This window comes from Wolffia australiana, chromosome 9, assembly GCF_029677425.1.
Source record: "Wolffia australiana isolate 7733 chromosome 9, ASM2967742v1".
Taxonomy (NCBI): Eukaryota; Viridiplantae; Streptophyta; class Magnoliopsida; order Alismatales; family Araceae; genus Wolffia; species Wolffia australiana.
The window spans coordinates 7563772-7590295 of NC_135843.1; the positions used below are offsets into that span (position 1 = coordinate 7563772).

Genomic DNA, 26524 nt, shown 5'->3' on the forward strand with positions numbered 1-26524 from the left:
TTGGGAAAAATGGCGAAAGAGACCCAAGATATTTTTGGGGTCGTATCAGGGAACTAAAAGCTTCTTGAATGAATGCCTGGGCTCTTGCCCTGTCCTTATTTATAGGCTCATGTGCCTTTTTTACTCTCTATGTACTGACGTGGACCTGCCGCTTTTCTTGGCTCGTCTTTGGCACCTTCTTGACGTATGAATTTCAGGAGACCAATGTCTTTAGGATATTAGTTAAGCGAATAAAGAGATTTTGAGGGACAGAAGAGCAGCGGCGAACAGGGGAAGAAGGGGACGACGGCAGCATGAGCCAGGGACTGCGGTGGCGTGAGCCAGGGACGGCGGTGGCGTGAGCCAAGATGGGGAGAGCCCAACTAGAGACGGTGGCTACATAAGCCAGGGATAGGGAGAGCCAGGGACCACAGTGATAGTCGGGGACAACGGCGATGACCATAAGGGAACTACGGATGCTGAGGATGGATGGATGTCAATGAAACTAGAGAAGCAGAGGGTACTGCGTGCAAGGAAGGACTGAATTGGACTACCCTTTGAAGGGGAGCAAAGATGCTTCCGATTTTCGCCGTGGGGGCACTACGCCGGAGAGTGTCGAGAGCCGGTGATTTGCCGAGGGTGTCAAGGAGCGGGGCACTGTTAATTCTAGTGCCCCCAAAAGGCAGATAGGAGACAAGATACATTGAGAACACAACATAGGAAGATATAATCACTGCTCGATCAAGGCTCGAGGGACTATCCAACTGTGGTGACGGGAGAAGAGCCAAGCTGCATACAACTACAGGATTGTCTGATTGGAGAAGTGGTCAAAGGATCCCCTGGACTAGCGGAGGTCCAACAAGACCTATGGCAGCAGTTTCCCACAACGAAGAGCGCAGAAATCTGGAATCTAGACTCTGGGTCCTCTTCATGAGGGGGACATCCCTGGTTGCATACATTGCAGGGTGTGTGGCTGTGTACAAAAACTTAATGAGGATGCAACGGTGCAGTGGCATTGAGCTCTTTCTGAAGATGGAGCTTGGGGGGGAGATAATAGGCCTCTCATAATAGAGGCATGGCGGAGCCAGATGGGGTACCGAACATGGGAGATGATGAAGACCACTGTTCAGACATTTGGCCGTTTGTGTGGCATCATTTCAGCAGGATTAGTCTCCGGAGACCCCACCATGGTGTTAATGGTGGTGTTAACAGTCGGGCAAAGACTCAGGTTTGCTGTAAAAGAGGAGGTAGCACAAGTAGAGGTTTTAGGCGGGCAAACGTCCACCACTAAAGGAGAAAAAGGAAAAGTACAGATCGACTCAAAGCAAGGAATCTTACTGTTGAATGTACGGGCATAATAAGCCCAAAAAATAGTGTAAAATGTATCGGGCCTAAAATAAAGACCCATTTTGTACTATCGGGTCCATATGGCCCATTACCTGATTTGTTATTACAAATCGGGTAAGTGATAACGGCTAGTTAAAAACTAGCAGTTATAACTAGCCGTTACTAACAGCTAGTTATTACCCTATAAAAGGGTTGCGATTTTGTACTGTTTTACTACTGAAAATATTTTACTATTTTTTCTCTTCTCTCTCTCTCTCTGAGCTTCAGAAGAATCGTCATGGTATCAGAGCAGGCTTTGTGATCGCTCGTGATTGTTGGAAACTGAAGTTCAAAGGCCGCTACTAAGGAGAAACTCATCGCACGGGAGGATCTTCTTCTAGATTGTTGGAGCTAAAGTCCACATTATAAGAAGTTTTTTTGCTGGTTTTATGGCAGACAAAGCTGCAAAGATTTCTTCTCAGGTGGTGTCATCAGGCCATCAGATTCTGTTCACCGATAGATGGCTCACTCAATTTCCAGTGATTGACAAATGCAATATATTCAACGGAAACAATCTCCTGTTATGGGAGAGGAATATCCAGGCAGTCTTGAAGCCCAGGAAACTCACTCATCATCTCTCAGAAGATCGTCCGTGTGAGACTCATCCAAGTTATCCAAAATGGATAACAGAGGAGTTTATTTTTGCATGGATGCTAGATTCTATAGCATCCGAGCAGTTAACCAGTCTCTCTTTAGCAAAGTCATTGTGGGAAGCAATCCATCGAAGCCATTCTAAACTGAATGACAAGACAAAGATCATAGAGCTTATTGTAAAAGCCTACACTCTCAAGCAAGGAGATATGGATGTCCTAACATACTCAAACAAGCTGAGGGATATCCATAATGAGTTGGATCATTGCAGACCACCATCTTCAGACCCAGTTGCCAGAGCCCATGAAGCTACAAATTGACTGTGCCAGTTTTTACAAGGGCTCAAACCTGAGTTTGAGATAATCAGGAGTCAATTATACAACAGGGAGGAAGAGCCCACGTTTGACCAGGCAGTGTCCAAGGCCATGCAAGAAGAGAGTCTTCTGAATGCAACTCATGGAGTCATTGAGAATACAGCCTATGTTACAAAAAACCAGCATTCTGCTGGCACTACTGTTACTGAAAAAGTCAACCGAGATGACTTGGTGTGCAACTACTGCAAGAAAAAGGGCCATATCAAAGATAAATGCTGGAAGCTCCATGGAAAGCCTCCACACATTGCCAGAGCCCACCTAGCCCAACAAGGACCAACCAATTCAGATAATCTTCCTTCAGCCCAGGACCTCCATAAGGTGATCCAGGAATTCCAGACTTTGAAGTCAATCATCTCTGGTGGTGCTGTCAATGGATCAACATCCATGGCTAATACTGGTAAAGGAGAAATACTTACTCATATTACTTTTTTTACTAGGAATCCACGAAAAGCCTGGATCCTAGACTCAGGAGCAACAGACCATATGTCATCAAGAAGAGAAATCTTTATAACATATGAGAAGATTGCTCCTGGCAAACATGTTCAAACTGCAGATGGCACACTACTTTTGTTAGATCATGAGCCCAAGAAGCAAGATGAAACAACTAACTAAGTGGGCCTAAGGCCATTGTAATCATATAAAAAAGACCAAGATAAATGCAGGAAAAGGGCAGGCCCAAATCCCATTAAGGGTCCACGTAAGGCCCACTAAGGGCCCAATAGTGGGCCCGATTAGGGTTTAATATTGGGTCCCTATGGGCCCAATATTAAACCCACTAAAGGTGGATATTGGGTCATTAAATGACCCAATAAATCCATCCTGTCCAACGGCTATAAATTTATAGCCGTTGGACAGGCCCTTCTAACAGCCATATTTTTAAAAAAATATATGGCCGTTAGAAGGGGTCTGGTCACCTCCCTAGTATGGTCACCTCCCTCCCTTTGATTCTTCATTGTAAAGCTATAAATAAGGGGTCTTTTTCTGATCTAAGGGAGATCTTTTTTGGCCCCTAATTTGTGTGTAGTTTTTCCTCCCTCTCTCCACTCTCTCACTCCCTCTCTACTTTCTCTCTCTTCTTCCTCTCTTTATCTCCTCCCCACTGATTTCTAAACTTTCAATAGTTGGCATTGGTAGTCTGAACATCCAACCCATTGGTGAAATAACTAATGTGTTACATGTCCCAAAATTATTTGTAAGCCTAGTTTCAGTACAACAGCTTGCAAAGATGAGGGAGTATAATATACTATTTGATAATTTGGATGCCTATTTATGTCATAAGGACCTCGGGTGGAAGATTGGACTAGCTAAAGTTCAACAAGGACTCTACTATCTACCTTGGACGTTGCCTAGCACCCTGATAAGCGATGAACCCAAGGTGGCGGCAATATCATCTCAAGCCTCTATTATGGAGATCCATCAAAGAATGGGTCATCCTTCTTTTCATCTTCTGAAACACATGTACCCATACCTGTTTAAGGATATTTTGGTGGAACATATTATTTGTGAAGCTTGTCAATTAGGAAAATTCAAAAGGGTTTCCTATCCACCAAGTAACACCAAAATGACCAGACCATTCCAAAACATCCATTGTGATGTATGGGGACCATCCCCTCAACTAGACATACTAGGACATCGATATTTCCTAGTATGTACAGATGATTACAGTCAATACAGTTGGGTATTCTTACTCAAAAATAAGACTGAAGTTACTAAGAACCTGAAAGGACTGTGTAATCTTATCAGAAGACAATTTGGTGACCCAGTCCAAGGATTTAGAACTGACAATGCCAAGGATTTCCTTAACAACGAGCTTATGGAATTCTTCAGATCTGAGGGTATAAGACATGAAACCTCATATCCTTATACACCACAACAAAATGGTCTTGCTGAAAGAAAATTAGGGGATATTGTTGATAAGGGGAGAACTCTCCTCATACATGGAATCGTCCCTGCAAACCTATGGGGATTTGCAGTAATGACAGCCACTCATCTTATAAATAGACTACCATCTAGAGTTTTAGCATTCAAAAGTCCTTTAGAATTGCTAGAAACACACTACCCAACTGTGAAATTGAAAACTGGTTACCTGTCAAAATGTTTGGATGTGTTGGATATGTATACAACCATACATATAAACAGAATAAATGGTCTACAAAAGGCCTGAAGTGTGTCTTTGTTGGATATTCTGTTACTCAAAAGGGATACAAGATGTATCACCCTATTACTCGAAAATATATGGTCACCAAGGATGTAGTATTTGATGAAAACTTGTTTTACTACAAACCTAGAGGTACTGAGAGTCATAAAGAGATATCTCATTCACTAACTAGTGAGAATGATAATCTCACTACCGAAGATAATGTTTCTGAACATGGGCCAGATACTATACCTATACCTATACCTATTCCTTTGGTCGATTTAGATACAGAAGAAAATGAAAACACCAGTGATGACTTAGGCATCTCCAGTAGAACAGATGATACAATGGAAAACTCAGAAGTATTACATCGTAATGTAATACTTCTATGTTTTTTAAAGAAATGTCTCAAGGACTGATAACAATTTTGATAGTATATGTAGATGATATCATAATTACAGGAAATAATCTCGAACAACACTTAGATAAGAATTTTCGAGTCAAACAATTGGGGCCTCTAAAGTATTTCTTAGAAATAGAATTTGCACGCTCAAGTGAAGGAATTTTAATGACACAGCAAAAATATATCTTGGAACTTCTAGAAGAAACAACGCATATAAATTGCCATACAAATGAAACACCGATAGAAGTTAATCATAAATTAACTATCAATTAGGATGAACCTAGGGTAGATATTAATTCATATCAAAGTATTGTTGGGAAACTCTTATATCTGTCACATAACAGACCAGATATTTGTTATGCACTCAACGTTTTAAGTCAATTTGTGCACTCACCCAGAAACTCTCATTTTCAAGCTGTTAACAGAATTCTCAGGTACCTAAAGGGAACTCCAGGACTGGGCATCGCATACCGGAAAACAGGTAAACTTGACCTTACTTTATATACTGATTCTGACTATGCTGGGTCTCGTCTTGACTACAGGTCAACTACTGGGTATTGTACAATACTTGGAGGAAACTTCGTGACTTGGAGAAGCAAGAAGCTAAGTGTCGTCTCCAAGTCCAGTACGGAGGCTGAATTCCGAGCTATGTCCAAAGGAATTGATAAAGTAATGTGGATTAAACATGTGCTAGATGATCTGAAGATTAACTATATAAGTCCAATTGTCATCCGCTGCGACAACAAATCTGCTATCAGCATAGCACATGATCCTGTTGATCACGACAAGATGAAGCATGTCAACATTGACCGGTTCTACATTCAAGATCATTTGGAGCAAGGAATTTTGAAGACAGAACATGTCAAATCTGAAGAACAATGTGCAGACATCTTCACCAAGGGGTTACCTACCAAGAGCTTACAACATTTGATATCCAAGCTTGGAATGGCAAATATACATTTCTGCACTTGAGGGGGAGTGTTGAATGTACAGGCATAATAAGCCCAAAAAATAGTGTAAAATGTATCGGGTCAAAAATAAAGACCCATTTTGTACAATCGGGTCCATATGGCCCATTACCCGATTTGTTATTACAAATCGGGTAAGTGATAACGGCTAGTTATTACCCTATAAAAGGGTTGCGATTTTGTACTGTTTTACTACTGAAAATATTTTACTATTTTTTCTCTTCTCTCTCTCTCTCTCTCTCTCTCTCTCTCTCTCTCTGAGCTTCAGAAGAATCGTCACCTACAATTAAACCCAGCCCAGGCAGAGACAGAGTCATTAGATGGCGCTAACAAGCGTCCGAGCGCCCAGAAGAAAAGGGGGCAGCTGGCACCAGAAGCATCTTCACTGATGGAAGAGGGAAACGGCAGCTAGTGCAGCTAGGGACAGCATCACAGGGGAACAGTTCACCGGTAAGGTCTGACGCGGACAGGAATTTAAGGCGATAAAAGTTCCCCCTTAAGATGAAAATTTTATGTTGGCTGCTCTTTTGACGAAGACTAGTGATGAAGGTTGTCTGGAAGAGATGGCTCCCAGAAGCTTGGGCGCTGTGTGCTATGTGCACAGATAGTGATGAGGATTGTGTTCACCTTTTTTTTACTATTCCTTTGCCAGATTGGTGTGGACCTGTGAGCCAATCAGGAGGGTGGATGTCCCATCAGAGGAGGCCTTTTGGGACCTATACAGAGTGGAGCACCCAGGGGACGAGAGGGCCAGGTTGGACCCTTCGCAGTGCTACGGGCACTATGCCTACAGAAGAACAAAGTCATCTTCAATGAACAAGAAACATGAATGGACGCTATGGTATAAAAAGCCGCAGGTTTTACCGCTGCATGGTATAAAAGCCCAGAGCTAAGGCCCCGGCTGGCCTTTTAGGCCCTACATGTATCTAACAATATAATATTTTTATCTGATCGGGAGGGTCACTGACTGTGTGATCTTTCCTATCTTTCTTTAAAAACAAGTTGTATGTTTCATCATCAAGATTTTTTCAACACTTTCGGGTGCAACAATTCGATGATTACCACATTATAATACAAATTAAACCAGTAATTGAGATGAAGCCTATCTTATTTCGTTTTTTTTACATGAGGCGGAAATGAAACGCTAAGTGTCACAGTCAAAATGTTATCAAAGCTTATTGAAACCGACCTTGCAGCAATAGCGAAAGATGGAGTTTCGCAGCACATAGGGTCCAGTAATGTCCAGTTTCCCAGAAATGAAAAGAAGAATGTCCAGCGAAAGTTCACTCAGTGATATTACTACCTATCATGAAATTATACCAAATTATTAATTTTTAGCTTTAGAAGAAAGTTTTTTAGACAAAAGTGATTCTGACCTGCTTTATTCTTAAATGGAAATGAAAAAGAGTTCCTTGTGAGGCGTCATCCGAATTTTTCACTTGATTTCTAGAATGAACGAACATGCACGAATCAATAGGAGGAATCACCTGTCGCCTACATAGAAAATTGAAGAAATAAATTTTAATATATATATTATGAGACTGAAATATAAAATGAGAGGATAGTACATTACACACCAGAGATTCATCTGCGAGTTATAGTAATCCAGTCCAACAAAATATGTGCACATAAGTCTAAATTTGGAATCTAATATCTGTCCGATGACATTCACATCATCTATGCATCCTCGGACTAAAGGAATTTGCTCTTCTACACCAGATACTTCCTCAAAAACAGTGACAGAAATCCTTTCCATTTTGATGTTCACATGCAACAGAATAGTGCCCTTTAAATGTTGTCCCCTATCATCACTATAGCCTTGTCCCTGACTGTTAGAAATAGGCAGGTTCCTCTCCACAGTATCGTGTACTTGCGTAAGTTCATGGAATACCTTCAGCTTAATTGGATTACCGGGATTCTTGACACACTCAGGAACTCCATCAACAAAAGCAACTCCACAATTACTCTTGTAATTAACAAGGTAGAAGGCTTTTCTGGAAGACGATAGAGAAGCAAAAGATTCAACATCACTGGCATCCCAACAATTTTCCACATTGTAAGGAACAAGCTTCCAAAGAGATGGTCGTCCACATCTCTTCGAAACTTCAACAATACCTGATCCTGAAGAGAAATTCAAACAAACTGCCTCCCCATTTATATCCTTTGCATGCAAGGAAGTCAAGACTAGAAGCGTTGGCTTTCCTTTGTGCCAGTTCACCTGATAATCCCGAAAAGTAATCACATTAGTAAACACAATAAAGGAATATTTTATTCCATACTCTCCTTTGAATTTCTTATAGATTGAATAATGAAGATCATCAAAAAGTATGATACGTGTAATAAGATGACAAGACATATTCAAAGCAACAACAATAAATAAAGCAGCATCGAATGAAGTCCTTGGAGCTAGGGAATCACTTTTTTTCTGAAAAAAGAGAGGAAAATTACCCTAGATCGGTGATTCATCCAATGTGCAATAAATATGCCCAATGAATACACAGGACCCAAAGCACCCCTACACCCTCTGATCAAATCTCTCTAGACAAATCCTCCCAACGATACCTCTCCCATTTTCATCCTTAAAAGTTCTGTCACCATCCTCCCAACGATCCGTGACAGCCATTGGGAACCCTCTGTCACAATCACATCACCCATCATGGGTATTTCATCATGTCATCCGTCGTGTCACAGGGCTAAAAAGTGTCATCTGTCACGGTCACGGATCCATCACTGTGATGAATGAGCTCACAGATAATGTTTGCCATTCCCTACTCCCTTCTGGCGTCAGCTTCAGTACACTGGTTTTTCGGAGGACGTGGAACCCGACGGCTTAAATCGAGTGTCCATGTGCGCCCATGGCAACAAAGACTGCTCCCACCTATTCTTCACGTGCCAGTTCGCCCAAGGATTATGGGCATTGCAGCAGATACCAGGGGTGATTATCTGCTCCGACGAGGCATTTTAGGCCTCAGTCACGGGTGGCAGGTACTTTAGGTGCAATGGGCATTATGGCCCACTCCATCGAGCCCCCGCCCCTCTGGCGACGTCCACTCTGCTGCTCTTCCGCTCACCCCTGTTCCCTCAGCGCTGTCAATTCCGCCAGGACCAACCATTATTGATACAATCCCGGTCGGGATCCTATCATTGGTATCAGAGCCATAGCACCGCGCCGTCACCCCATCGGCGCTGCCACCCCCAACCGAATGTCGTCGCTTCCGGCTTCTGCCCCTGCCTCTATCTGATCCAGAGAAGCCGCACCACCTACCTTGGAAGACCTGGTGGCCAAGATGGCGGCCCTTGAAGTAGCTCAGGCCTCCACCGTGCAAGCCCTCAAGGCAGGCCTCGAGTGCCACCGGGAGGCCTTGTTGGAGCAGCTCCGAGCTATGGTAGCAGCCATCTCCCACCAACTCGTGGTGCTCCGCTCAGCTGGAATCTGCCGTGGCCACACACTCCCCAATCCTGCCGGCGGAAGCCCCACAGCCTATGCCTCCGCTTTTCTCTGAAGCCTACCCTGGCGATGAGGCATTGCCTCACCACACCCTCCTACCAGCAGCCCCCTTCTCTGCCCCCTGCTCAGCAGCCGCCATCCGCTGCCGCCTTCATGCCGCCGTCCACCTGCCTCTCTGAAATCCCTGACGTGACGGCCGCCCCTAAGGGCGATTTGGGAGGAGCTGCCGCCACCCCGATGGCCACCACCCTGACCGCCGCCGCCAAGCGCGACACGGGGGAACCGTCGCAGCCCCGATGGCCGTGGCCAAGCTGACAGCCACCGCTCCGATGGCAGTGGCCCCAAGATCTGCCGGCCCACCAGCCGCTGCCCCGACGGCTGCCGCCCCGGGGGCCCCTCGACCAGGGCGGCTGCCCTAGGGCGAGTTGGGCCGTGGAGGGCCGGGCTGGCCCATCCCGCCACGATAAAGCACGCCAACATGAAGCTGGCGGGCCGGCACAAAGGGGAAATGGGCCGTACGCTGGTTTCCCATCGCCGGCTGACCCAACCCGCCACCAAATGGGCCCATTTCAGGCGGGCCACCCAGAAAATGGGCCCAATGTGGGGTTTTACCCCACAGCGGGCCCGTCCTGGGTCCTTTTGGGCCCAAATCCAGCAGGGAACCCAACGAACAGACTCGCTGAGGATTTTCGACTCAAAATGGGCCCAACTGGATCCCTTGCTAGCCCGTTCCCAGGGGATGCCTTCATTCGCACTCTCCGGGATCCCATTCAGCAGGGCGAAGGGGAGCTTGGACTGTTCATAGGGGAGCCGTTCATGATGCGACCCATGTCACCACTCCGACGGACAGATTGAGCTGAAACCCGTGCACTCCGTCTCGAGCCACATCAAGGCGATTTCACCGACGACCCACCTCCGTACAAAGGGCCCCACCAACGGGCTTGCCTCCCACCAGTCATACCCCATCACGACCGGGCTTGACACACCCCATCAAACGTGGGAGGACGACAACAAACATCCCCATCCACCTCGAAGAACCTTTGGTCGTGGCCGTTGGGACGTACTGGTCAACCACCTCCGGTACCCGCCACCGTATAGCTGATCTCCCATCCTTCTCCGGGGGAGATCTCGACCGTTGGCTGCGACGCGTGGAACAATATTTCAATGCATACCCACTGGACGATGCAGAATGACTCCACTTGATATCATCCTTTTTGGACAGGGCCGTGTCCTCCTGGTTCTGCTACCTCGACGATCATATGGGCTTCCAAAGCTGGGATGACTTAAAGCGCCAACTCAACCGGCGTTTTGGACTCAAGCCCTGGGATGCCTACTGCCGCCTGTTCAACTGGTGCAAATTCGGCATGGTGGATGAGCTCATGTCGGAGTTCATGGGCCTTGTTGGCTACCTACTGAACCTCGCCGAAGAAATGGCTATGAACACCCTCCATGCTCCTTTGTAGCCCAAAATCCGAGGAGAAGCTAAGCGCTACTACCCACAGACCACCAACGACCTCATCGGCTGCGCATTCGAAGCGGAAGCAATCCTCAGAGGTTTCAACCGCAACACATCCACCTGCCTCGCCGGCTGAACCTGACCGAAGAGGAATTTCTCGCTCACAAAGCTCAAGCCTTCTGTTATCGGTGCAACGAGAGGTTCTCTACAGGGCATCGCTGTTATAAAACGCTTAACATCCACATTGTTATGCCAGACAGCGAGCCCCACGCCAACGACATACCCATCAACATGACAACCGATGACGACACACCAGCTTGAGGACAAGCTGTGCTTGAAGGGGGGAGTAGTGTTATGATCTACTAAGCCCACTAGGGGCATTATCGTCTTTTTGAATTCCTTTTTGCAGTTCTCTTTTATATGTAGCCCTCCTCCATGGAGGCTAGGACATGAGTTTGCAAGTAGTTATCCCCCTCTATCACTTACTCCTCTCCTCAACAACGCCCACTCCATCGAGCCCCAGTCCCTCCGGCGACGTCCACTCTGCCGCTCTTCCGCTCGCCCCCATTCCCTCAGCGTCGTCAATTCCGCCAGGACCAACCGTTCTCAATACGATCCCAGTCGGGATCCTATCATACATCAGTTTGTTTGTCTTATTTCCTAGCAAATTCATTATTTAACTAAAACAACTGCCTAACTTTATATGACTAAAGCATCTCGATACGTTTCAGACTTTAGACTATGCAATAATGAGAAATATTTCAATACACAAGTAGCATAACAGAGTTTAAATGGCTAATCAATAACAAGATAGTTAATGTATATCAAATACGTAAATCCAAGGGTCATCAAGCGAAAAGATTTAAATTCATCAATGGTAAATTCAAAGAGAATGTTCAATGAAATGACCTGAATATGTGGCTTTGTCAGGTAGTAGACAGGGGCAGTGTGAAGAACAGATATGGCTTGGGCTGGACTGGGAGATGTGGGTGGTTATAGTTCGAGAGAAATCTATTTTCTGCTGCAGCATGAGACAGATCTTCCCCCCAATTGGGGTTTTTTTGTGCCAAACTTGGTGATGGCTATGTTTTTAGAATTGGTTGGACTATTGGTTGGCTAGAGGTACCCTATAGGAGGATTTTTCTATGCCTTTTTGCACGTGCACGGAGCCCCCATGCCATTGTCAGGGAATGCTGGGGATGGCACATGGAATCTGATCATGGAGGGTGCTCCATTAGATCAAAGGTTGGAAGAGCTTATTGGCATGCAGTTGTTGATATTACATCTCCGACCTTTTAACAAGGCATAAGACGGCCAGGAGTGGAAAGATATCTCCTTTTTGGTCCAGGATGCCTACAAGACGACCAGAAGGGGATTGACAAAAGACTCTCGCAACCACCACCACATGCCACCTTATATGGAGGCTGAAGGTTCCTGTCAAGGTGCAGACTTTTGGATGGTTGTTGCCTAGGTGGTGACTTGTGACACAAAACCTCCGCAGAATGCGCAAGGTGCACAAGGCCAAGGAAGAATGTTCCTACCTTTTCTTTGCATATCCGTTTGCCAAGCTGTATGAGCATCACAGCAGATCCAACAGGTGGATGCCTCCTGTAATGAAGCCTTAAGTGGATCTATCAGGGAAAGTAGATCCAGATGGAAGGCGGAACTGAAGGCTCCTTGCAGTACTATGGACAATATAACTTCACGATAATTAGGTGGTTTTTTTGGAGATGATGGCCTCAATGGACAGTGTTCTTCGTGATATGGAGAGTTTTGTTGCATACAAGTTTAGAAGAGAGTGAAGGAGGCATATTTCCCATCATGTGTATTAAGCACTCATTTATTTTAATAGCATCAGGCCGATCACCTTTCTCAGGTGATCTTCCCTATTTTTTCAGAAAAAAATCAGTTGAATAATTAAAAAATGGATATAATATATTTATGAACGCACGACTTCCTTAGTCATGAATGTTGCAAAACATATGTTAAATAAATTAAGTTCAAGCAAAATGATGGGAAAGATAATATAGAGCATACCCTAAATAGTGCTCTTTCCCCCACCAGAGAGTAGTGAAGCGTGCCAACTAAACAGTGTGTTCCTCTAGAACTTTCGATGGCAAAATACAGGTGTTGATGCAGATCCTTTATGGCCACGACAGCGCCTGCATATTAATTATATAAACTTTTGTTTCAAAAAAAATATGCAAGACAAGCATATTGTAGAATCAAAAAAAAAACTGAAAATGAGAGGCACTTTTGATCCTAAAAGATTTATAGAACTCAGACGTTAAGCCATAGTTTTAAGGCCTTTTATATTTCAACCCTCTTCTCTCAATATTTCGTTATATGCCCTCCGGTAATGTTTCTTAATTTTGATCGTCGTAAATGGGTTCAGTTTTTAAGATTTGAACCCATTATGTAATCTATAAAAGGGGTCTCTCCCTACCAAATGAATGAACTTCTTTTGGTCAAACGATCCCCTGCACCTTTTTATATCTTCTTCCCCCCACTTTCTCTTTGCTCGTTTTTCTCTTGATCCCCAAACTGTGCAAGTCTGTGGTCATTGGGAAGTGTGAACAACAACAGGTATTATTTTCTTAATGGTGGACACTTGAAAATCACAATTAATATACTAGCGGCTCTGAAAACTTGAAACTAGCTGGAAAAACAGGAGCATAATAGAATAATATTACCATCAGAAATTTCAATTTTTGAAGAATCCGTTGAGCGGTGGTTCTGAAGCTCCACAGTCTGCTTTGATGTTTCTTCAGACTTGGTCGTTGAGATTGAAGAAAAGGGAAACAATATTTCCATAAGCATCTGCATCAAAATTTAAAGGGAATTTAGAAAAGAAAATGGATATTTATTATGGATAAGAGAAATTTTGAGACATACAATTACTTACCTGAATCTCAGATATTGAGATATTAAAAGTGAAACCAAAGACAGAACCACTCCCAAGCCAATCACTTCCAAAGTATCGAGAGGGAAAATCACCATCTGACGCTCTCTTTTCCACGACAAACAACGCAGATAATTTCTTCAAGATGTAACTAAGTTGAAAATTTGAAGGAAATTCTGGACCACCATCAAAAGAACTATCTCTCGCAGACTTTGATGTCAGAGATCCCGTGTGGTCTGTACTTGAGCAATGATTCATCATAGAAAAACTTCTAAGATCAACAGGCATATTTGAGGATAGTGTTGCATCAAAATCTTCTCTATTCGCAGGTGAATTCACAGAGAACAGTGTCAAATACAAAATCTCGGATAAAAGTTTTTCTTCTATTTTGGAAAATCTAAAATGTAGACCAACTTGAATGGTCAGGTAGCGCACTGGACCTGTCACCCAAGGGAAAAACAGCAATTAGCGTCATGAATATGAAAAGAAGACATCCCTGAATAAGGGTACATTCTCTTACTAGAATCATCAGGGTTGGCAAGAATGAGACAAAACTGGGAGACGTTCAGAACAAATATATTGAAACAGCACCATTTGAATAACTCTGATGACCGCATCGGGTGAATGGCTCTCTTCGGTTCCTGATCGCTAGCCATTATAGTACTATTTTCTCTTTGAGGCTTTCCCAATGTATCTGGGGGGAACCTTATAAGACTCTTCAGGCAAAGGGAGTAGTCTTTAGCTGTCTGCATAAACATTGCCAACTTTTGTGTATCCAGGAGGAAGTAACCGTCCTGCGCAAGGTAGTAGCAAAGTGCACAGGAGATCAAGCCAATGAATCTAATGCACTATGAACAATTTATCACAAAAATAAGTTATCAAAAACATGGCTTAAAATATTCATCTTTTTGAGCCATTTGGTTCAATAATAGGGATTAAGTATGCACAGAAACTGAATACAATATTAGCTACTGAATTTCATGTAAGACAACTCAAGACACAAAATTTAAAGTTCAGAATAAGGTACGCGACCAAATGAAGCTTAACGCTGAAAAAAAAAGAACAAAAGCAATAAATTTTTTTTATGAAAGATCGTTAAGATCACACAAAGTTGGTCACCCTCCCGAGAAGATAAAAAACAATGATTAGCACAAAATATCAACTTTCAAGTTGTTTGAATTGTGTCACAACCCTATGGGGAATAACATGGAAAATGCAGGTCTAAAGCAGAGCAAAGCAAGATATTTATGATCTCGCGGAATTGGATTCCTACCTTTGAGCCCTTGAAATTTCCAAGACTGGACATCAATCCTCTTGGGAACTTTTGTACTGGGCCTTTGTTTTTCTTCCCTAAACCGAATTAAAGTGGCTCATTAGCGGGTTACTTATCTGTATCGGGCCCGGTAAAGGGATTTCCCAGGTCACTGTTTACAGCCTTCTGACTTTCTTAATATATTGGTACTGTTTCCCTAGATATCAATAACAGTGAAGAGAAGATTGTGTTGCTCCCTTCCTCTGTCACTGACATCACTTTCTCTCAATCCTCAACTCAGACCAATCGGCTTCTATGAGATCACTTAGTCCCGAAACCCAAATGGGCCAACCAGCCATGACAAGCAGCAAAAATTATTGTACATCTAGGATTGTGACATAAACGTGAATCGAAACAAACCCAACCCACCATATCTACAAAGAGAAGATCCTGAGGTTCAGCACTACTGGAAGTATCAGAATATCTATGAAGAGAAGATTCTACAAATCACAAAAAACACATAACATATTTGCTAAAAGAAAACACCAACTGTAAGATAACAAAGTTGGAGGCAAGCTCTCAAAAGAACAAATTACTTCACCCATTATGACTGAAAGAAATGCTGAAAAGTTAAAGCTGGTAGAAATATGGGAGGGAATAAAATTATATCACTTGTAAACACTTCTATGTGATATTATTCAGGATTTCAAGAAATCAAATGCACACAGATAATCAATGATAACTAGGGATTTTAGTTCTTTCAGCCATGCATCCGATTGTGAATAAAAGACCGAGGAATTGGGCCGCATTATTTAATTTTCTCAACTTGGCAAAAGAGAACAGGCAAACAAGCAGACATAACAGCAAAGAATGATCAAATTAGGTAGCACCAGCGCCATGATTAACTGGTCTACACAATCTACCTTGCTTTCAAATTGGAATTCTTGAAGCCCTTGAGTACCTGATACCCATACATGAAGCCCACCGCGCTGATGATCACTGAATAAAATTTTCTGGTTCCCATTAGCCACAATCATTTTTCCAATCACCATCTCAGCCAAAAACTGAAACACTGAACCTAGAACCATGATATTGTCTGAGAGCAGAGAATGTTGACCACATCCACCTGATAGTTTAAGTATGATATATGGAAGATGAAGATCACAGAGCAATCCTGGATGTTGATGAGAATGGCAATGCATCAAAGCCTTGTCGGATATGTCCAAACTATACTCTGGCACATATAACTGTGAGCAAATATCTGAAATATTAACTAAAAGTTCTGCATTGCTTTGTCCAAGAGAAGTCTGTACTAAGAACCTAGACACAAAAAGGCCCCAGTTGGTACTGGGTAAGTTGACAAAATCCTGTCCAAGAGAAGACTGGTTGCTTCTTGTTATACCACTCGTTCCCTTAGCAATAGAGTTTGTTTTCATTGATCTACTCAAAATTAGATTCAATGAACACAACTCAATCGAAGAGTCAAATGAAAATTGCAAACTCGGACGGCCCAATGCCTCATCGTTTGACTGAACTACCTCTTGGGCTCTCACCCCATCACTTGTCGCAGATAATAACATTCTAACATATTCTCGTGAACTGTACATTACCGCAGAATCAAAATCCAAGGAAACTCTTGATCGTGTAGAAATTATTCCGTCTGAAACCTAGAAAGAACTTTTTCACGTGAGAATTAGTCTAAAACCGGGTAAAAAAATCAGGAAGGGCCAAAAATCATAATAATCCTCTTATGATGCAATATCTTGAATAGGAGCTGAATATTTCACATCTGGCTTTCAAAATAAACTGTTTTAGTTACTATCCTTCAAAAAGGCTTATCATTAAACCATCCCACCAACTCTAATTTTTGTATCATGTCATAAAAATGATCACATTGTCATGGTCTTGTTTGTTCTCCGTTCTCATTTAATCAGCCCAAGGAAAATCCCGTCAGAAAAATACCATATATGACTTTGTAAATAATGGATTTCAAAGAACTCTATCATATCTCATTTTGATCTAAGAAGCAGAGTGACTTTTATTCAGAAATTGATGCTTGAAAATTAATATCTTGAAAATTACCCTAAAAGATAACCTAAAAGAACACGGCAGAGATCTTTCTTGCCACGACAAAAAAATTTAATACCATATGAAATATAGCTTGCAGTTCCTCCATGCTAATAACTAGGTCACTCTTCAAAATCCGTCCATCAAAGGAAAGCGAACAAGCATCCTCACTTGCATAGAATGAATGAAGATGCTGTCTGAATTCATTAAGTCAGACTCATTAAAGTTCAAAAAATCGTAAAACATGAATTCAGATTAAAAAATGATAGACTACAGTTCAAATACACTTAAAGGTACTTAGAAAATAAAAAAATTCAAATCCTGCAACACAATACAAAACAATCAATTCAAATTAATATGATAAAATACAAGGGGGTATTTCATGAAAGAAAGATGGGGAGAAAAGCACAACAGGCAGAGCAGCAGATGCTCTTAGATAATTCAGGATGTAAGTTTGGGAAAACCAGCAGCACAGGCCACAGTAGAAACAATAGGCTGACTTAGAAGCAATATGTGATATGGTCCCAACTGAGATCGTATCAGGAAGGGCTGGCGCTGGCGGGATAGACGACGTCAAGGGGGACGAATGCCGGTGGAAGACCGACGAAATGGACATCGCCGGAGGAACAGGGCTCAACGGAGTGGACATCGTCGAGAGAGGAGAGACTACTGGAAGAAATAACACCAACACCTCATGTCCTGGCCTCAAACGAGGAGGGCTACATATATAAATGAGAAAGCAAAGGAAATGCAAAAGACGAAAATGCCCCTAATGGGCTTACTAGACGGTTTGGATCGTAACAATATGCCGCCATGAATAACTACAAGTTTGATACCGTTGAGGAAGAGAGACAAGCAATGGGGGCTGAATTTGGAAGGTCAAGCAAAGGAGTCTCAATCTGGTAGAGGAGCATTGTGCCGCCAGAGCAAAGCTTGATCTTATAGTGAGGATGACGGCAGAGATTTCTGGACAGACGTTATTTAAACAGAGGGATGGGTTTGATTGCAGAGATAAAATCATACTACTTATTTTATTAGGGAGTTCACTGAAACACTGTAATAGACTACCTGCTGATCCAAGGCCAGATATAATGTGAATGAAAATGTGCTATTCTACTGATAGTCAATGATTTATTCTCTCAATCCCAGGGTGGTGGGCTCCTGCCACCCTGCCTTCTCTCTCCTCAGATCATCCCAAAGTTAACAGTTACCTACTGAGGCGCCTGTTTTGGATTCTACTCTCTTGGTTCATCTGATTTCAGAAGATCAATGTTAAAAAAAAATCTGTATAATACATTAAACGAGAAAATACTGAACTTTTGCAGTGGGTGTTCAAAATGAATCACAACAGGCAATTGGCAGTTGAAAATTATCTGCTAATAAAACAAATGATTGTCTGAAAATAAACTTGAGCATAGTAAGCTAATTTACACTCCTTTTAGAAGGCGATTGAATAAGATGTCATTTTTTCCATTTGTGAGAATATTATTTTGTTTATGAGTACGTGGTGAGATAAGTCAATCAGACTTACTCTCACAAAACTGAGAATGTCTCAGAAAATCTCCGGAAGGGCATTTTTTCGTGCATGATGTTGCGTGATGTTGCGTGCCATCATTAATGGTACGAAGGAAATGAAGCAGGATACCTCTGACGCCTTAATATCATTCACGTGTCCTATGTGCGCTAGGGGGTAGGAGGACTGCTCACACCTATTCTTCACGTGTCACTTCGCCCAGAGAGTCTGGGCATCGCAACAGGTACCGGAGGTGAATGTCTCCTCGGATGAGGCCTTTTGGACTTCAGTCATAGAAGGAAGACACAGAAGCGGAGTGGAATGGGGGCAGCTACTCGCAGTGCTCTGGGCGATATGGCTACATCGGAATGAAGTGGTGTTTAAAGGAAAGGCAGCTTCAGTAGTGGACGTTACTCATGCCGTAGAGGCACTCGTGTATTTTTGGGTTGGAAGGGGAGGATAGTCCTTTTTTGGTCGGGTTTGTACATTGTTTGTACAAAACATTTACATTTTAATGATAGCGGGTTGGCCACCGGTTCCGGGTGGCCTTCCATATTTTCTTCAAAAAAAAATATATATCATTCCCTGGACAAGAATTTGGCTCTAATTGTGAGTTTTATGGGACTCGGACGTCCAATGGTTAAGTTTCCAACACTCGAGCAACAAGTGGGTGCCATGCAGCTGGAAACCTTACCATCTCCATGTTTAGCCATTAACCTCGGATAAATGAGGGGGTGAAAGAAGGGGGAGGGCAACTAGAGAAGAGTTAATGGTGAGTTGAGTGGATCTCAATAAGTATCTTTTCGCTCAATCCATCCTGCTTGAGAGCTCGAACTGGGCCACAATCAGGATAATTCAGGTAATGGAGAATCACAAAGCTTTCCATCTGCAAATGAATATTTGATTTTTGCCAGCTTGAGGGTGGTCAATGAAATGAGAGGTGACCTAGATAATTTCATGTAACAAAGTACACATGCCTTTGCCTATTTAAGTCTAATGAAAGGGAGTGAAAAATAGAATATCATCCCCGAAGACAAGTTCTGTTCTCTCTTGCTGTCAAATAGAGAACAAGTTCCTTTTACTTACGTTCAATTTTTATTCTTCTATTTTTCTCTGCTTTGTCAAGGATCCTTAAGCGATCCATCATGAGACTCTCAAAAGGGCCCACTCACTGTAGTACATTCCATATTTCCCATACATAGGGCGGATACAAGGCAGACTCTTCGAGGTGTTTGTTTATTTAATCTTGGAGCGTTTGAAGACAGCGGAAACATCTCAATTAACTATGAAAAATATTTCAACGGGTATGTCCCCAAAAATATTTTACAGCCATCAAGCCTAACTAGGGTAAACATTATAATTCATCGGATCTAAACACAAATGAACAATGAACAGATAAATTGAAATCATTGACAAAGTTCTCATGACTAGCTCTTAGATAAATTTGATATTTGACACTAATGTGTCAAGAAAAATTAAAAGAGTATAGTGAGTACCTGCTTGATGAGGCATCAAAATTCACCGAGATTCGAGCAATGGCTTGAGGTTTACAACTGTCTTCAATATTTTCAAAGGACGCAGAAGCAGATAGATTTATAGAAGCATTATGAGAAACCCTTCCTCGCACAGTAAGGCTTTCATCTAAATCATTTGTTGGAATCTCAAGTATAGAGGGTTCCTTCAGCCAAAAATGCTCTCCATGGTATGCTTTTATGGAAGAACCAGGGTAAATTTCCAATAATTTGTCAATGGAGGCTGGCCAGGCACACAGTTCAATGCCTTTGAGATCAGTGGAAAGCAATGACCGTGGAGAATGAGCATCCATATCTCTGATACCACGAAATGAGAATTTGATGTTGCATCCGGAAACCTTGACCCCTATTAAAATATGTACTAGCGGCATGAGCTCCAACAGTGACATCTGTACCTTTGAGGCAAACAAGTGTAACTCTCCTGCTGGATTCAATTTGTCTTCCTTTGTGGCTACAAGCTGATTTGGAATGGCATGTGGTTTACATAGTCGATTAGACCATTTCAATGAAGCATGAATTTGTTCCATCAAACATATTACAAATGCAATGGACTGACTGTCCAGATCAATGCTTAACTTTCCCAAGGCTGAGATGCATCGAATGAAGCCCTTGATGACTTCCTGGGAACTTGGACCAAGAAATTTATTTTCTAACTGAAACAAGAAAAAAGGATGTTCCATTTCAGATTTCTCCTCTTCACATATTAGTTTCCAAAGTAAACGAAGTTCATCCAATGAGGTTTCCATAATCATTTCATGGATGTCCACCTTACTCGGTCCATCATCTGTAGGAGAAATATCAAACTTAAGTGAATTTGCAGGTTCACTCCTCAGAACAACTCGGGAGTAACACCCACTAGTTTGAGTCCTGGCATCCAGCTCTTCCTCCATCAGGGGAATATTCACAGAGGATGAGAAATGAACGGAAATGCTATTGAGACCCACAAAAACGTCTTTCTTAGCCACACTTCTTGTATGACGCCATAAAAAAGATTTCAAACCAAGAGAAATAGAAGGCATGCTCTGTAAAGGAGACTTTCCTTCTGGACTTCCTTTATCTGTTGATGTTTTGAGGGAAGCTCCCATTGGATTCATTCCAAAGGAGAAATTCCCAACAAAGACATTAATACGCCTTTCACAGAAATGAGTAAATAACCCTGAATGAGACGACTCCACTTCATTGATTCCTTCACGCAACCTAATAGCTCTCAGAACAGTATGAATGACAGCCCTGACAGAACGAAATAAAATGCAGATAAATTTCCAGGCAAAATATAGTGCAAAGAATATTTTCCTCTTGAATGCAACAAAGGGACCAGCTGATCGAAAAGGACGGCTCTCAAATTGCTGACATACTCTTTTACGTGCTATCCACCGAGCTCTAATTACTGTGGCGATAGGCAATTTCTTTTCTATTTTGTCAAAATCCTCCAACAAGCATCGAATTCTCCTAGAAAACTCTGAATCACAGCATGCTGCTGATAAAGACTTCGTTATAGCAATCTCATCAGGATACCCAACAATTGATAGCAGGGATTCATAAACATGAACATATGCCAACCATAACATTACCACACGGACGATACAAGCCCATGAAAATCTTCGACGCCCACTCATTTCAGACATCCTCTTCGCCGCTACTTTCCACAATTCTCTGCCCCTTCTGTATGACTTAACTTCCCCTGATAATAATCTCAACAGTAGAAAGACGACCGGGATATCCATAGGGGAAAGAAAAGAATCTATTGATGGAAAGCTTAGGTCATATACCACGGGATTTAGTTTTCTGAATATAATGGAGACCGCAGGATCCTTTAAAGAGATAATTTCCTTTACTGAATCATTCTCATTAATAGCAAGCTCTAGGGAATCACAATTACACGACAAGGATAAGCTTCTCTTCTGCCACATAAATAACAAGCTAGTATATACTGTTCTCCTACTTGTGTGATTGAGGAATCGAGGCTGAAGAGAAATTTCCCCTGATCTTAGAGTACATAATTTACTTTCTCCATCGAATAAAACTCGAAAAGAGGTATCTAGGAACTGTAATTGACAACGAGAGGCCAAGGCTTCAGACAAACAAGTCTTCATCCAGCTTCCATTAGCTGTTTTGAGAGAATTTTCAAGAACTTCACGCAAGAAGGCGCCCTTGATTGATCACAGAAACGTAATTTCTTCGTCAACCCACAATGAAAGAATGCAACGAAAGAGGAAAGAAGAATATCCCTCTACATACCTCGGGATCAATTGAGTCAGCCGTAACTTCATATTTTGATTCCGCATCGGAGGATTTGAACGGTCGACTATTTTCCTTGCTGAATTCCCTGAGAAAAATGTGAACTACATTTAAAATGCGCAAATTGCAAATCCAAACTACGCCAAATTTGTTTGCAAAAAAAAAAAAATTGATTGAACTACTCATTACACTGACCTTGGAACAAGAACTACATGGAAACCTGACACCGTAACAAGCAAGTTGGGCCACGACCAGGGATTAAATAAAACTCTTATTTGCGCCACGCGAACTTGCGCAACAGCCAGTCTCGTTGAATTCTCAATAACAGAGTCGAGTTTGGAAGTATCAAACTCCAGATCCGTCCACGTTCCGTGGCATCTCCTAAGACCTAGCTTGATCTCCCCATCGACCTCCTCCCGCAGCCACGGGCTCAGCCATGAAGCCACTCGCGATCTTACCGCTCCTTCAAAACGCATCATATCGAGGAAAATCAAAACTCCTCACCATTTGTTACACATTTTCTACTCGAAATTCGATCTCGTTCCGTTCCTGCATTGATTCTTGAATCCATCCACGCGCGAAGATGAACGACACAAACAGAATTCCTCAAGAACAGTCGAATTTCAATCAATACTCCTGTGAAGATGGTAATTTCGTGAATTGTAGCAACGTTGGGGGCTTTTTTATCCTGCTCGCATTTCTCGCCACGTGTCGCATTTTTTTGTACTCGTCCGCAGACTTTTTCGCCACGGCATTTTATTTTGTTCTTCAAAGATAATTATTTACAGAGTTAGCCTCTCGTTGATATTCACAGCTGACGAAATATTTTTATGCCAGTGTATTCAAAGCCTTTTAAGTAGGGCTAATATGGGCTTGCTTACTTTACCTCTTCAATTTAAATATGTTTATGAAGGAAATTAATCGTAATAAAAACGTTTAACTATTTACATAATTAGCCTCCCATTGATCTTCAAAGCTGACTAAATCTTTTTATGCTGGTATACTCAAAGCCTGAAGTACGATCAATATGGGCTTGCTTACTACCTCTTTAATTTAAATATGTTTAGGAAGGAAATTAATCTTATTAAAAAATATTTAAATATATTAATATGAGACATTTAAGCATATAACATAGATTATTAAGGCCAAAGAAAAATGTAGGTGGTAATAAATGTTAATGAAATCATACAAATCGAATCAAAAAATTATCTGCACATCACAAAAGTGGTATGTTCAATTTTACCCAAGTTCTAAATTGGATTGCAACAACAAAGAGGATCACAGTTGAATGTTTTGATATCAACCCAGGTAATCGATGTCTAAAATATATATAGAACTTTTTCAAAGGATTATTAGCTAATTTGTTACCCAGTAGTCCATAAAAATATAATAAATAATATGAAATGAATAAAAATATAACAATGTCTAATTACTTTCAATATATATTTTAAAACGTTACAGGGAATAATTTATGATAAAAATTTACACGTGTTGCAAGGATAATTTATACGACAGTGAGTTTCCCTTATGCAATTAATAATTATCATATTACATTTCATTTTTGTTACACTTATCAGCATAATATCTCAATTAATGTGGTATGATCATACTAGATTGAAGATTTAATAACCAAATGTTGGTATTGCACTTCTCCCTTGATTTCTGTAAAAAAAACTAAAATTATAAGCATATTAAGGCTAGTCTTGTAGTATAATGTCCTCTTACTTGGATTGATGTGGATAATGATGCTATTAATGAAGTATTGGACAGTAGGACTTCGATTGATGCAGATAATGATGCTATTATATAGGTGAGAGGCCAGACCAAGGAAGTAAAAGTTGCAAAATGCAACTGATAATTTAGATGAGGTGGGTGAATTCTTACTTCTTCATGAGTGTTTCTCCCGGTTTGGTGTGGTTAGAATAGCAAGCCAAACCTTCTCAAATCACTAGCAGCATTGATTAAGAATAGACAAGGAGATTCAATGTCGCGAGGATAGAGTAGAGGCGTCTGGAGGCTGGACACACATCCAGATTGAAATGACTCATTCAAGGAACCAAACAGCATCAGATTCAACTATTTTCATATATGGGTTGATCCCTGAATTTTTTCAGTTTTATTTTAAAGCATTGTTTGTATTCTTATTTCTTACGCTGACCAAATCTTGTCTCGTGCCACCACTGTGACACAACTTAAATGTTTTTTTGGTGTTTTGATGTATAGTTTAGTATATATGATCACATCATTCCACGGTTTGAAGGATTATTAGTGAGGATAATTAATATACGGTCACATGATTCCAAATGACAGCCTAAATATTAGGTTATAGACAAGTTTAAGAAATTATAGAAAAAATTATCAAACATTATTTTGGCAATAACTGAAAATAATGTAGGATCACCTTATAGTACAAAGAAACAAAGAATGGGCAGCAGGCATGATAAGGCATGGGTTTATGTGGTCGGGAACAGTGGGAATGGCCAAGACGACTTGGTGCCTACTAATCAGGATGATAGTGCATATAAAGACGTTTAGAAGTTCAGTCTGATGTTTCGGAAAGAAAAGATTAAATTCCCTTCTTTCCATTTTGGGGAAAAACTTCTAATTTGGACTAGAGAAAGTAATTATCACAGCCCAAAATATAATTAGCAAGAGGATCAAATATAGTTTCAGATAAGATTTTTCGGGTGTCTCGATGATATGATCCTGATACGTTTTTGATGAACTAGATTTTACATATGTATGTTCTCCCAATATTTCAAGTTTATTTTTTTATTTACTTCCTCACAGCACACACCAGGTAACCATTGATTACTCAGGGTTGGCTCCCTAGAAATTCACCATTAGGCACGTAGCATCCATGTAATTGGGATGATACATGGATATATAACTATTACTCTGATGGCTTATAGTTATCATAAAATCAATTGTATACGAATCGAGCCGTAAAAAGATAAAAAGATGTGAAGAAATAATTCAAGTGAATGATATATTGATTGACTAGATGTAATTATTAACCGACTAACTTGCAGCAATCAGAAACTAACTTATATTTCAACATAAATGTATTAGCATAATGTCTCTATTAATACATCTTATGTTATCTTACCCAACCCTACCCTATGCAGGGTTCACTTAGGGGTTAGTAGGGTCAACCCAGCCCATCTCCAAACCTCTTGGATCACCAACAACAGCTATAGATTTTTAAATAGGTATAGGTAAAGCTCTGAAAACAACCTCTGCCAATTAAGTTACGAATTAACCCTCTTTTCTGGATAGAGTTTGTGGATGGTGGGGGATAAGATGGTATCATCCTTACCATGTCATCAAGCATCCAATAACGGTGGGGGATAAGATGGTTGACTCAGCTCTACACAGATATATCAAATAATAAATAATACTAATTTGATTATGAATATAAATATTTGGCAAGTCTTCTTTGATGAATCAGATGATAATAATTCAGGCACCATCTCTCAGTAGATATTTCGTGGGGATGCGTCCATTGTTGCAGATAGACTCGGATACGTGGCACCATACATGGACAAAATAGAGGCCCACGATAGTTAGCAACTCGGCTGATTTTAACTAGATTAACAGCGGTAAGTGAATATTCCTCTGCTCTTGTCTTGAGCGTTTTTACTCTTCTCTTCTTCTTTTTCAATTCTTCTAGTTTTTTTCGTTCTTATTACTATTTTGAAGTCCGGAGAATGTCATAGCTTATGCACATCCCTCTATCTCTCTCTCTAACATGAGGAAACAGTGGATGGGATGGACATTAAATATCTACACAGACACGTCCCTATCTCTCTCTCTCTCTAACATGGAAAAAGAGTTGATGGGATGGACATTAAATAACTAAGACAGATCTTACAGACACGTCCCTATATATCTCTCTCTAACATGGAAAAATAGTGGATGGGATGGACATTAAATAACTACACAGAGAGCTCTTACAGACACGTCCCTATATCTCTCTTTCTAAAATGGGAAAAGAGTGGATGTGATGGAGATTACTTATCTACCAGAGAGATCCTGCGCACATGTGCCTCTATCTCTCTCTCTCTAACATGGAAAAAGAGTGGATGGGATGGACATTACATATCTACGCAGATAGATCTTACGCAATCCTTCCTCTATATCTCTCTCTCTCTAACTTGGGGAAAGAATAGATGGGATGGATGTAATGTATCTTTACCTACACAGAGAGATCTTATGCACGTCTCTCTATCTCTCTCTCCAACGTCGGGAAAGAGTATGAAGGGATGGACATCACAT

General features: G+C 41.5%; 1 protein-coding gene across 4 annotated transcripts in view; it reads right to left on the reverse strand.

The window, feature by feature from the left end:
* Positions 1–22859, reverse strand: part of LOC144707464 (vacuolar protein sorting-associated protein, putative (DUF1162)) — a 49257-nt gene extending 26398 nt beyond the window's left edge. For 3 of the 4 annotated variants that reach the window (XM_078580575.1, XM_078580576.1, XM_078580577.1), the window contains exons 1-12: positions 22442–22859; positions 22247–22334; positions 19973–22158; positions 17043–17160; positions 15820–16563; positions 14165–14438; positions 13648–14084; positions 13436–13562; positions 12780–12904; positions 7416–8056; positions 7215–7332; positions 7028–7141 (exon numbers count right to left, since the gene is read on the reverse strand). In XM_078580575.1, coding sequence (XP_078436701.1) covers positions 7028–7141; positions 7215–7332; positions 7416–8056; positions 12780–12904; positions 13436–13562; positions 13648–14084; positions 14165–14438; positions 15820–16563; positions 17043–17160; positions 19973–22158; positions 22247–22334; positions 22442–22725 — 5256 coding nt within the window. In that variant the 5' untranslated portion in view covers positions 22726–22859. The remainder of the gene's footprint in view (positions 1–7027; positions 7142–7214; positions 7333–7415; positions 8057–12779; positions 12905–13435; positions 13563–13647; positions 14085–14164; positions 14439–15819; positions 16564–17042; positions 17161–19972; positions 22159–22246; positions 22335–22441) is intronic. The other variant, XM_078580574.1, reaches the window with a different exon arrangement.
* Positions 22860–26524: the final 3665 nt, after the last annotated feature.